The sequence below is a fragment of the Lithobates pipiens genome, unplaced genomic scaffold (genome assembly GCF_037356315.1).
Source record: "Lithobates pipiens isolate NorthernLeopardFrog02 unplaced genomic scaffold, aLitPip1_a1.2 Scaffold_22, whole genome shotgun sequence".
NCBI lineage: Eukaryota > Metazoa > Chordata > Amphibia > Anura > Ranidae > Lithobates > Lithobates pipiens.
In genome coordinates, this window is record NW_027507784.1 from 230,630,850 (window position 1) to 230,644,201 (window position 13,352).

At 47.5% G+C, this 13,352-nt stretch overlaps 1 protein-coding gene across 6 annotated transcripts in view; it reads left to right on the top strand.

Moving 5' to 3' along the window:
- Window positions 1-3,424: 3,424 nt before the first annotated feature.
- The window catches only part of SNX29 (sorting nexin 29), a 1,823,105-nt gene continuing 1,813,177 nt past the window's right edge, over window positions 3,425-13,352 (top strand). For 4 of the 6 annotated variants that reach the window (XM_077448905.1, XM_077448908.1, XM_077448906.1 and 1 more), the window contains exon 1: window positions 3,425-3,563. In XM_077448905.1, the coding sequence (XP_077305031.1) occupies window positions 3,557-3,563 (7 nt within the window). In that variant the 5' untranslated portion in view covers window positions 3,425-3,556. Of the gene's footprint in view, window positions 3,564-12,525; window positions 12,572-13,352 lie in introns of all 6 variants that reach the window. The other 2 variants (XM_077448907.1, XM_077448909.1) reach the window with 2 other exon arrangements.

The window sequence follows — 13,352 nt, forward strand, 5'->3', positions numbered from 1 at the left end:
TTAACCGACTCAGGTACGGGTAACTTAAACCTGGAATGGACCAATCCAGCAAGAATTTGCACCAACATTTTCTCATCCTGAGAAACTGAGGAGGGCCCTTCTCCACTAGATTCCTCAGAACTGGAATCATCAGTTTCCTCCCAATCCTCTGAGGGGGATTCCTCTCCTTTATCCCAGAGTTCCTCACTCTGAGGGTCCTGGGTGACAGAGGGGGTCTAGTGTGTTTTCTTCCACTGAGTGAAGATGCGATTAAGGCCACTAATCTTTCCTCTGTCTAAACTGTTTATGGTTGAGGAAAAAACCTACTGTGTAAAGTACACAGGGGCTGAAGTGCCAGAAGCAGCTGCAGCCCCTGACCCCGACAGCCCTCCCTGGCCAGCCTCCCCGGGTCCTGCAGGGGGGGAAGGTGCTGCAGAGGGGGGGGTCCTCAGAGCCTGAATGGGACCTATTCTTCGGGTACTTGTACCTCTTTTACCCATAGTGCAACAAAAGGTAGAGGTACCACACAAAAAAATGCACTGACTGCTGAGCCCTGCAGTTCAGGTACTGCCGCTGCTACTTAAGACTCAGTCTGGTGCCTAAGTAAATGCTGCCTGGGAATGCCTGTGTCTCCCACACTCAAATGCGCCTGTCAGCTCTGTGTCCCTCCATAGGCTGTGTGCATCTGAAAAAGAGTGCACTTTAAAGCCTGTGTAGCCTAGTGCTCCGCCCCCCCGCTCGTTTTTAAAAATGAGCATTTCCCACGTGAGCAGAGGCTCTAACCCTGCTGGCAAGCATGGAGGGGAGGCTGGGACAGAGGAGAGGGAAGGGCCAGTGGATGTGAGGCCGCTGTAAATGGCTGCGGGGGGTGGCGGTGTATATTACCGCTCTCTACCCGGGCCTGTCTCAGCCCCCTAATCCGTGGAGGGAGAATCCCAGAAGGAAAAAAAAACCCTTACCTTCATCCTACCTGGAGCATGGCTGGAGGAGCATAGAGCGTGGACACCAGCAGACAGATCAGACATGAAAAGTTATGTGCTCTTGGCAGCCCCCCGGTGGCAACTATAGGCATAGCATACATTTGCTTAAAAGGAGAAAACCTACTAGAATTAGAAAAATTCTTGAGGCGTCTTCCTTACCTTATCCAGCTGCAGGGTCTGAACAACAGACCCAATCTTCACCTCTCATGGTGGGTTCCGTAGGAAAAAACCTTTAGAGACTGGGGCCCCCTTGAATAGGGGGATCCGCAGTTCTGGGTCCGTAAAGCACCCTGCCAGGAATATGGCTGAAAAAAACAAATACTGGAACCCAGGGTCCAGCTCTCAAAAAGAGAAGCGTTACAGGTAAAACCTTGTTTCTTCGGACACAAGGCCCGGGTACCATCCAATTCGGTCTGGAAAAGACACTTTGAATGGATCCGGTTGCATAGCTGGCCCCAGCAAGGATTTCCAGCGGAGCTCAGCACAGCACATCTTACTTGTGACCAACACCTGGTGAAAAAACTGAGGTACCTCCAGTAGGAGGAGGGGTGATATGGGGGATTGAACTTCCTGTCTAGGGTATGTCAGTGTCCGGTCACCTAGTGATACCCTATAACCCACCAGTAATTACTGAGTCTCTGTGTCACGTGATGTACGAGAAAGAAAAAGGACTTACCAAACATTTATGTGTGTTTATTTCTATGGCACTTTCTACTTTAATGATGAATAAGCAGGTTCCATTATATTCATTCACATGGGGGGGAGGGATCTGGGTGGCCAATAAATCACCCCCTGCACCCCCACAACCAGGGTGCTTTGTCATGGGGGTCCACCCCAGCATAGTATCCCATCCATGATAAGGGCACATGGCCCAGTATGGTTCAGGAAGGATGCTTGTGACCCCCCTTTCCTTGCATGCTGGGCTCCATGGTTGGATAATGGTCCAGTATTCATTTTGGGGGTAACTGCACAACATTGTTTTTTTTTTATTTTTTACTGACAGGCTCATTTGTTTCCTGGCTGACAGCAGAGATTAGTCACCATTTGTTAGAATGCTGGTGGATTCCAGCTCCTTAACAACATATGCCTCATCCCTGCTGTCAGCCAGCAGCTGTATAAAAAAATGCATCAAGCATCCGAGTCACGCTACAAAATTCATCTCAAATTGCAGTGTGAACCTAGCCTAAAAGATTCAACAAAGCTTGCTGGAAGCTCTGCAAATGTTTAAGAGCCGGTTCACACAGGAACACACTGTGTGCGATTCATGTTATCCCATTTGTATGGCCTGAAATTTTGCCAGACAGCAGCAAAAGTAGTGCATGCAATACTTAAAAAAACGCAGAGCGGCTGAATCTCATGGTACTTCTGTACCGTGCAGGCATGCGCACTGCGTTTGAGGTCTCCTTCACATTGAACTGGAACCTGATGCAGGTTGCAAGTGCAGTGCATTTTGAACACAGTGCAGTAAACACTTACAGTACTCAGGTATCATGCTCTTGTGTGGACTTGCCCTAAAAGCTTGCCGTTTACACTACTCTTAAAGCAGTAGTAAAGTCGAGGAAATAAAAAAGTTTCCTCCTGCAAGGCAATGTTATACTGTGCTAGTATGCATCACATACTAGCACATTATGTGAAACTTCCCAAATAACAAAGCCCTCAAGCAGCGCGCTGTCACCGCTGACAAGGCTTCCATCTTCCTTCTAGGTTTGTGGGCTCTGGTCCTTTGAATGGACGAGCCGCAATGACGTCACTCCCATGCACATAGTTTATTCACCAGCTTCACAAATATTTACAGTACCTAAGGTAAGCCTTATCTCACCCGCAGGTAAACGAAAGGCATTTACTACCACTTTAATACAAGATAAAGCCAATGTTAAACAGGATGAACAGGGAGTTTTTGCAGCAAATGGCACGTTTTAACTGTAAATTATGTGGTGATTCATCCTCGGCCCCTGGGTTTGACATTCATGTTTTGCTCGCAGAAGAGATTCCCCCAACAGCCCCTCTAAACTATATAAAACAGCTGACTGCTTAACATCTCGGTCACTAGGAGCTCTTCGTCCAGCAGAATGTAACTTAATTATTGCTAACAGAAAGCTTTAAAATAATGCGGAAATTGAAAAAAAAAAAAAAAACTGAAGCATACGGCCAGATTTAGCTCCGCCTGTCCATGCCCAGCAACCAGTTAGCATTATGCAACCTCCTTTCCTGATCGCAGTCACATGGCACGATATGGGTCACGTGACGTACCACGTCATGTCCGTCTTGTATGGAACGCACCATATTCACCAGGGGGGAATAATGCAGTGCAGGGCATACATTTTTCCTGACAATGTTTGGTTTAAAAGGCAGACATACGCCCTTAGTGTTATTTACACATTTAGCATTTATGTATTATTTGGAAAATCATGTGAGTTGGTTGACTGTGTTATTGACAAGCCTGTCGCGTAACAAATACTACTCTATGAGTAAAGACTATTTCGTCTGTCCTATGTTACTGAGCAAGGGCTGGGATTTACCGTCCGGGGGGAAGCTGAATTTGTACGGATTTTTTGTCAGTGCTGTTTGTTTGCCCTTGAGTGCAAGGAGTCGGGAAAATGAGTGGTGAGTGGTAGCGACAAGGGAGTGTGTGGGCTTTATCAACTGTGCATGTTTAAAACATTGCTACAACTAATCTGACTCTGCAAGATTGCTTCATGTTACTTGCAGATTTTTACCTTGAATCCAATAAAAAAAAGCAAGACTACACAGTAAAAGATCACATCAATTTAAGTATCTATACTCCTGGTGATTAGAACAATATTCATTGACTATGACACATTTTTTGCTATCTAATGGTTATTTCCTTGTAAGTGTAAAAAAATATAAGCCATTCAATCAAATAAAGGGTTGGTCCGCCCTCTGCTTTTTCTATCATAGAGGAAAATGCTTCACACAGCTACAGAGTCTGACATTAGGATGAGCTTGGCATCCTCCAAAGTCATCTCTATCTGAAAATCTAATATTTGGATGTTCAGAGGCCAGCCCATTTTATCTCTAGTTGAGATCACAATTATGTCTGTTGGCAATATCAAGTATCTCCAGCAAATGGCCCCTCTTTTAAGAAGTTATGGTTACATTTTCCTTGTTCAGCCCCAGTAGTTGAACTGACAAAATTTTCCTGCCAGCTATTGTATTTAGGTACTTGTTGATTTTTAAATACTCAGACACTGACAGATATTTAGAAGAGTCATGGCAGAAAAAAAAGACCAAGTGGTCCATCAAGTCTGCCCCCTTTTTTTATTTTTCTATATATATTTAACTATTTTTGGCTAGGCAAGCACTACCTGACTGGTTGCAGTCTCTGTAATATTCCATGTGACTCCTTCACTGTCGGGGCCATCTATGGTTCGAATTTCAGCCGATTCCTGCTGTTTGAAATTTGAGCTGTGTATAACAAGCTTTATTTTATTTTTTTCCTGCTAATCACTGTTGTTTTTTTTTTAAAGTAAAGCCAGTGCTGCAGAAGTTTGGCTGCTCTGCTTGCTCTTCTCCTTTATGCTTAGTAAACATGGGCCGAATGTTTGGGGACAGTAGCCAGTTCAATAAAAAACATCCGACGTTTGGGCCGTGTGTATTTTAGCCAGTCTGACGTTTCCTGGAAAACCAGCAGCTGACCAGCTCCCAAACAGCGCTCGCAGGAAATAGCTGGGAGTGCTGACAGAGTGTTTTGGCAGGGGGCTTTCCACCTGTCAGAACACAGCAGCTCAGCAGGGAAGAATGCTGTACAAACGTTGGATCGTTAGTACAGTGACTCTGACCGGAGCTGTCTTATATGTAGTGGCCATAACCCTTGGCAGGGCGGCCTTAACTTTTGGGCTTACCGGTTACCTCTGCTTGGCTGGTTCTTCCACGTCTAGAGGTTCCCAGAGTTAGTACCCAACAACTTTGGACGCTGACACCATAAAAGTCCTTTAGAAAAGGTTTTTATTTGCAGGGATAACATCCAACAACACAGTCTTGTATGGGAACAGAGGGCAAGGGTGATGAAAATCAGGCACCTTGAACTGCTAATACCAGAAAGTCTCTAATATCACCCAGAGAGTAGCCACTCACAGCTGGGCGCTTCAAGGCTGAACAAATCTCTAGCCAGAGATTATGGCAGTCAGCACTTTGATCCAGAACTTGTGAAATCTTTGACCTTGAGTAACTGGTAACAGATGTGAACAGGAGCCCTTTCCTTCAGTACCTGGAACGTTCTCTGTCTCCTTGGCAGTACTGGAAAAAGCGTGAATTTGTCAGTGTCCTTCACAACTCGGCAACCAGGCATTTCTCAGGATGCCAGCTTGTTGGCCCTCCTCCGAAGAGTCCTCCCCCGGTTGCCTACACAAGCTGCGGTGCCCCTCCAAGCCGAAAGCACACCCGGATGCCTTGAATCCTCCCTCAGTTACTGCGCCTCGGACATGCCGGTTCCGAGACTCGGGAACAGACGAATCCTTACCCCAGACCAGGCGGGTCTATTGGGGTTAGCCAACCAAAGCATATTGCAGAGCGATGAACACTCCCGTGACTCCTCGCGGGACTACCTTGGTCCAGAATCAGGAAGAGACCACTCGGGCCTCATGAACGAAGCTGGAACACGTGACTTCAACATCTTAAGCACCTTTCCCCAGACTCTTCAGCGGGGCCCTGCGCACCCACTGATTGGCTCTGGAAAAGCTGATACCTAAAACGTCCAACCAGGCCTGGTTCTGAGCCTGTCATGTGCACCTAACTGTACACATGACCAGGCAGAACTCTAACACAGCGCAGCCAAACTGATGTTAAAGTTAAACCTACACAGTTAACCCTCAGAACCCCTTTACTGTTCTGAGGCAAAAACGAAATTTGTACATGACAAACCCTTTCTCGAAAGTGTCATCGCTACACATATAGCCTCTACCCTGTCCACCTTTAAGAGTTCCCTGAAAACTCATTTATTCAGGGAAGCCTATCCCACACCCACCTAACTGTCCCTGAGCCACCCCTATCAAATCATTCTCTGCAGCTATTACCTTTTGTACCACCACCCCCTCCCTTTAGAATGTAAGCTCTATGAGCAGGGCCCTCCTTTACCTTTTGTATTGTACTGTAATTGTGTTGTCCCCCCCTATACATTGCAAAGCGCTGCGTAAACTGTTGGCGCTATATAAATCGATAATAATAAATATTTTTTTGAACGAAAAACAAATCTATTAGTGTGTACCAGGCTTTAGGGTCCGTTTCACACCAGGATCGGTCAGTTCCTGTACTGTGTTTTGACAGCCCATTCGTTTGAGCCTGGGAATAAGAACAAATTGTGTCATACCATTGAGCTGTCTGAAGTTTGTGTAGAGAGGGGAGTGCTGGAATGAGTGTTTGGGGTAGAAGAATTTATGCCACAAGCCTTTCCCCTGCGTCACTTAATCCTGACCCCAGAACTCTGTCTCTCATACTCCTGACACCCGAACTCTGCTGCCAATACTCCTGACCCCCTGAACTCTGCCTCTGATACTCCTGACCCCCTAAACTCTGTACTACTTACTACTGACCCCAAACTCTTACTATTGACACCTGAGCTCCGTCGGTCATTGATACTCCTCTTTCCTCCCCTGATACCACCTATACAAATACTGAAAACATTGATACCCACTCTACCACCACTGATACCCCTTGTACATACAGTGATATGTGATGTACATTCATTGATACCCATTGCACATCCACTGATACTACCTGTATATTGACTAATACATCCACTTATTGTATATCCCTTTTACTTCCACTGACACCCCTGTGCCTCTACTGATACCCCTGCAACTTTACTGATACCTATGTACATCCACTCACTGACCTGAGCTGAAAATACCCCATGTACAGTACTAATACACACTATGCATAGCAACAAAATAAAGAAGACCCGCCCTTAGCTCAGGGGAATCAATGTGGGACTTCTTTATCCACTTCCCACCCGGCCGATGCACATATACGGCCGGGTGGGAGCCGTCTACTTCTGATAGGACGTTCAGGAACGTCCTTCAGAAGGAGCGGGATCGCACGCGCATGCCCACGCAGCGTCGCGATCCCGATGTGCTCGTGTCACCCGGACACGGCGCATCTCAGATCGGCAGGAGGGCTCTGTGATTGGCCCTCCTGATCACATGACGGCCGTGTCCAATCACGGCCATCATGTGATGTAAACAAACAGCCGGTTGCTAGGCAATCGGCTCCTCCTCTCCTCACACAGAAGTCATCGCTGAGGAGAGGAGAGCAGATCGCTGCAGCCGGCTGATGATCAGTGAGTATGAGCTGTTTTTTTTTTACAGCTTTTTACTCACTGATCACCAGTCTAGTGTAAACACACAACACACCACACAGTCTAAACACAGTCCCCACACATGTCCCCAAAACATACATGTCCCCAAATAATAAAAACACATGTCCCTAATAATAAAAACATGTCCCCCACATATGTCCCACTAAAATCACATGTCCCAATGATTATCTGCACACATATGTACGTGATCATTTGCGTACATATGTCCGTGATCACACAAACCAATTATTATACACTTAACGGAACTTTTTTTACCAAAAACATGTAGCAGAATACATTTTGGCTTAAATTTATGACAAAATTTGATTTTATTGGATTTCTTTTAAAATAGAAAAAAGAAAATATTGTTTTTTTTCCAAATTTCCGCTTTTTTTGCGCTTATATCGAAAAAAAAAAAAACGGAGTCGTGAATAAATACCACCAAAATAAAGCTCTATTTGTGCGAACAAAATGATAAAAATGTCATTTGGGTACAGTGTAGCATGACCGCGCAATTGTCACTGAAGGCGCTAGAGCAGCGATGGCGAACCTTGGCACCCCAGATGTTTTGGAACTACATTTCCCATAATGCTTATGCACTAAGCAGTGTAGTGGAGCATCATGGGAAATGTAGTTTCAAAACATCTGGGGTGCCAAGGTTCGCCATCACTGCGCTAGAGCGATGAAAGCTGAAAATTGGGCTGGGAAGGAAGGGGGCGAAAGTGCCCTGTATTGAAGTGGTTAAAGTGGTTGTAAACCCTTACAAACCACTTTGACCTACAGGTAAGCCTAGATTAAGGCTTACCTGTAGGTCCAAGCAATATCTCCTAAACCTATATGGTTTAGGAGATATTTGCCCGAAAACGGGCACCGCTGTCTACGGCGCATGCGCCGTAGACAGCGGTGCGCAGGCGCACTGAACGCAGCAGTTCCAAAAATGGAGCTGCCGCATTTGTCGACTCCCGTGCGCATGCGCGGGAGTGACGTCATCGCGGCTTCGCCGAATGACAGCGGCGGAGCTGCGAGACGCCACCAGCAAGATGGATGCGGCGGACTACAGGGGACAGCGCGACTTCGCTGGCTCCTGTGTCAGGTAAGTGACACATAATGGGCTACTATGCGATGCATAGTAGTCCATTATGCTTTACCTTTGCAGGGAAAAAAAGAGGAAGTAAACTCATCAGGGTTTACTTCCTCTTTAAATTTCATTCCCTTAACAATGTGGGTGGATCTACATACCAGAGATATTGCATGCATTTTGAGTAATGTGAAGAGTTCCCAGGGGAAGTTTGTATAGAGTGACCCCCAGGCAGTATACTGTTGTGTTTTTTTATATATATATATATATATATATATATATATATATATACCATTTTTTTTCCCCCCTGGGAACTCTTTCCATTAATCAAATGCACTCTATGTACAGTCATGCACAGTGCACCTATCCAATACATTTAACACACATAATTCATAATATCACACACATACAACCTATGCACAGTGCACTCAATTATGCACATGGGAGACACAGCAAACCTTCTGGCAATGGCATATATTGATGTGCTATCCTGGAGGTGTTCGACTGCCTGTGCAACCGCCATAGGGTCCAAGTATGGACTCATGCCAACAGTAGTGACACTGACCTTCGCCAAATGCAAAACTAGTGAAAAACAGTCAGAAAAGATTAATAGGGAAAAAAAAATGTCTCCACCTGTAAAACCATTCCTGTTTTGGAGGTCATCTCATTGGTGCCCATATAGTGCACCTGTTGTTAGTTTCAGCTGTTTTGGTGTTAATGAAATTGATTAGCAACCCCCTCTGCTACTTAACTGACCAGATCAATATCTCAGGAGTTGAATTAACTTGATGCTATACTCGGATTAAAAATTGTTCCTAGGCTTGATTCACACTAATGCATTTTGCAGAAATGTTCCTATGAAACATGTTCACATCGATGCAATTTAATGCCTCTGCGTTTTTGGAAAGGGTCGGGGATTTTTTTCCCGCAAAATTCAGAGTTTTGCATGTAATAGAATTCAATGGACTCGCATCCAAAACGCAAGTATCACGTTTTCTCTTATATTCACCGACCGACACAGCTCCTCTTTGTAATAAAATGGGTTGTTAGCCCTGGAGATTACTAGGCAAAGTTGTAATACGACACTTCAGAACCTTTAGTTCTGCCCGGGGGCCGGTCTCTAGGCTACAATCCCCAGTCTGCCCTAGCAGCCTCAGTTTTATTCTTCCTAGTGAAGGAGATACACCTAGGAACCCTGCGGGCCCATAGGTCCGTGTTTTTTTTGATGCAGAAGCTTGGCTTTTTGAGCAAGATGAATGATCGTGTGATCTTCTATCAACAGCCGGCTGGGTGACAGGCTGGTTCACTTATCCTTGTAGTCTCCACAGTTCGACCATCGAGTGTGTGCAGGTCGCAGCTACGGCTCGGCAGGCCACGACATACCTCAGCTCCAGAGGTGGTCGTGAGCTTTTATGCTCCGGGGCATACATATGACCGGGCTACTGATGTCTGCATCACAGTATACCGGTACTGATTAGGAGTTGGCTACAATGAATTGTCTCCCAGCTCTTCAGGACTGGTAAGAACAGCTCTCCCTGTCTCGGCAGGATTGAGCAGCTGGGCATTCCCTGGGAGGTTGATTCAGGGGCCCCCTCACCCCCTCTCTTCTCTCCCCTGTCGCTAACTCCCCTCCTTTCCTCCTCATTTCCCCCCCCTCACAGGGGGGGCTGTACATGTACTGAGCAGTGTGTGTGTGCCTTGGGCTCTCACCTGGGTTCTGGCTGTGCTGGGTTGCCTGGGTCCTGTGTGCTAATCCCAGAGGGTGCCTGTGAGGTTTGCCCCTATGTTGGTGCAGCGCTGTGTCTGCCACATCTTTTCATGGTAGCCTCCTTCGAGGCAGTACCCTACGCCCAGTTCCACACCAGAGAGCTGCAGAAGGAGATTTTGTTAAAAATGGGACAAATCTCAGTTGTCCCTAGATCGACAGATCCAGATGAGCCAGCCAGTCAGGGACTCTCTGATCTGGTGGTTGAGGTCCCCGGTGATTCAGTCCGAAAAATCGTTCCTTCCTCTGAAATCGACGGTGATCACTACGAACGCCAGTCTATCCGGCTGGGGTGGAGTGATGGGAGTTCAGTCAGCTCAGGGGCTCTGGTTGATGGAAGAATCTGATTTGCCGATCAATCTGCTCGATTTGAGAGCGATCAGGCTCTGTCTTCACACATGGTCGGTGAGTCTTCAAAGGCGTCCGATCAGGATATAGTCGGACAATGCCACGGCTGTGGCATATGTAAATCACCAAGAGGGAACAAGAAGCTCAGCCGCTGCTCGGGAGATTGCTCACATACTTCGGTGGGCAGAGCGACGTGTACCGGCCCTGTCGGCCATTTACATCCCAGGGTTGGAGACCTGGCAGGCGGACTATCTGAGTCAACAGATGCTGGACCCAGGAGAATGGGCATTGCATCCGGAGACATTCAAGCTGCTGTGCCTGAAGTGGGGAACACCAGCTGTGGATCTACTGGCCTCCCGTCTCAATCGGAAGGTGCCAAGATTCGTGTCCAGGACAAGAGATCCGTGGGCAAACGCGTCAGACGTGGGATCAGTACCAGCTGATCTACACCTTTCCTCCCATGAAACCGTTGCCGCGTCTACTTCGCAGAGTGGAAGCCGAGGGGATCCCAGTAATACTGGTTGCCCCAGATTGGCCTCAGCATCCTTGGTACGCAGATCTGGTGCGTCTGGTGGCAGATGCTCCCTGGCGACTGCCGTTGCGAGAGGACTTCCTATCTCAAGGTCCAATTTTCCATCCTGCTTTACCATCGCTGGCTTTAACGGCCGGGTGTTGAGGAACCGTGGTGTGTCGGACTCGGTGATTCCAACTATGTTGAGGGCACTGAAATCTTCTTTTCGGAAGATATACTATCGTACCTGGAAGGCCTACATCTCCATGTTTGAGGAGAAAGGATGGCATCCGCGATCCTTTTCCATATCCAGGATCCTGCTGTTTCTCCAACAGGGAGTGGACCAGAGATTGGCATTAAGCACCATCAAAGGGCAAATCTCAGCCTTAGCTGTCTTTTTTCCAACGACCCCTGGCATCGCACTCCTTAGTGAGTACCTTCGTTCAGGGGGTACGAAACGTAGTCCCTCCGGTGCGTCCACCGTTACCCCCATGGGATTTGAACCTGGTGTTGTCGGCACTTCAAAAACCGCAGTTTGAGAATATCAGGGAAATTCCCCTTTTGACTCTTTCCCAGAAAGTGGTCTTTCTAGTGGCCATCACCTCGGCCAGGAGGGTTTTGGAATTTGGCGGCATTGTCCTGCAAGTCGTCCTGCAAGTCGCCCTATCTGGTTGTCCACAGGGATAAGGTGGTGTTGCGTCCGCAACCGTCCTTTCTACCGAAGGTGGTCCCGGGTTTTCATATCAATAAGGACATTGTATTACTATCGCTGTGTCCTAAGCTGAAGCACCCTAAAGAGGTGGCCCTTCACGCTTTGGACGTTGTTAGGGCTCTGAAGGTATATTTGTCTGCCACGGCTCCCTTTTCCGAAGTCAGACTTGCTGTTTGTTTCGGTAGCTGGTCCCAAGAAAGGCATGGCGGTCTCGTCAGCCACCATTTCCAGGTGGATCAGACAGATTGTAGTACAAGCCTACGCCTTGAAGGGGCAGGTGCCCCCCTTTCCGGTCACGGCCCACTCGACAAGGGCAATTGGAACATCTTGGGCCTTCCGACACCAAGCCTCGGTCGCTCAGGTGTTTAAGGCGGCGACCTGGTCGTGTGTCCATACGTTTACCAAGTTTTACAAGGTAGATGTCAGTGCATCGGCTGATGCCTGTTTTGGCCGCAAAGTTTTGCAGGTGGCCGTGTAGTTGCAATTGAATATGCAACCTATATTTTTTCCTGGTTTTTCGAAAAAACACAGTACTGTTATGTTAATGCACTGTTGTATTACTTCCGCAGTTGGCTGCGGTCTTGGGGATCACTCCTGTTGAGGATACCCTGTGGTTTTGTGGTGGTTTTTCCATGCACTGCCGACCGACACAGCACCCACCCCTCCTTTTTTTCTCTTTACGTTATACTGCTTGTTGACTTACTTAGGCTGCTAGGGCAGACTGTGGGGATTGTAGCCTAGGGACCACCCTCTGGGAGGAACTAAAAGCTCTGAAGTGTTGTATTACAACTTTGCCTAGTAATCTCCAGTGATAGGGCTAACAACTCATTTTGTTACAGAGAGGAGCTGTGTCGGTCGGTGAATTACAGGGAAAAGGATTATACGGTGAGTACAAAAATCCTATTTTTACCGCCATTTTGCAGCGATTTGTATTTTGCATTTTTTTTTTTTACATTGTATCTAGCTGGTTGCCAAGGAGAGGGCCGGGAAGCCGGCCGCCGCGTCCTTAGCAACCGATGAGGAGTCAGCTGTCAGCTGACTTCCCACTGAATGTAAAAAAAAAAAAAATATGACGGCTTAAAAATAAAAAAAATAAAATCAAGAAAAAAATTGCGTGGAGTCCCCCCCAGGTCCATACCAGGCCCTTAACTGAGCATCCAGCCCGGAAGATAAGGGAGGGGACGAGCGAGGACCCCCCCCCCCGAACCATACCAGGCCGCATGCCCTCAACATGGGGGGATGGGTGTTTTTGGGCAGGTGGGGCTCTGCGCCCCCCACCCCAAAGCACCTTGTCCCCATGTTGATGAGGACAAGGTCCTCTTGCCAACAACCCTTGCCTGGTGGCTGTCGGGGGTCTGCGGGCGGGGGGTTCTATCGGAATCTGGAAGCCTCCTTTAACAAGGGGGCCCCCAGATCCCGGCCTCCCCCCCCCTGTGTGAATGAGTATGGGGTACATCGTACCCCTACCCATTCACCTGGAAAAAAGTAGTGTAGTGTTAAAAAATACAGTAGACGGTTTTTGACAAATCTTCTTCGCCGCTTCTTACTTTATCTTCTTCTCCTGCATCTTCATCCTCCGGTCTTCTTCTTCTTCCGCTCTTCTGTCTCCTGTGTCCAGTGTTCTTCTTCCTCTGCCGATGCTGCGTCCCGCTGGTCTGTCGGCGCC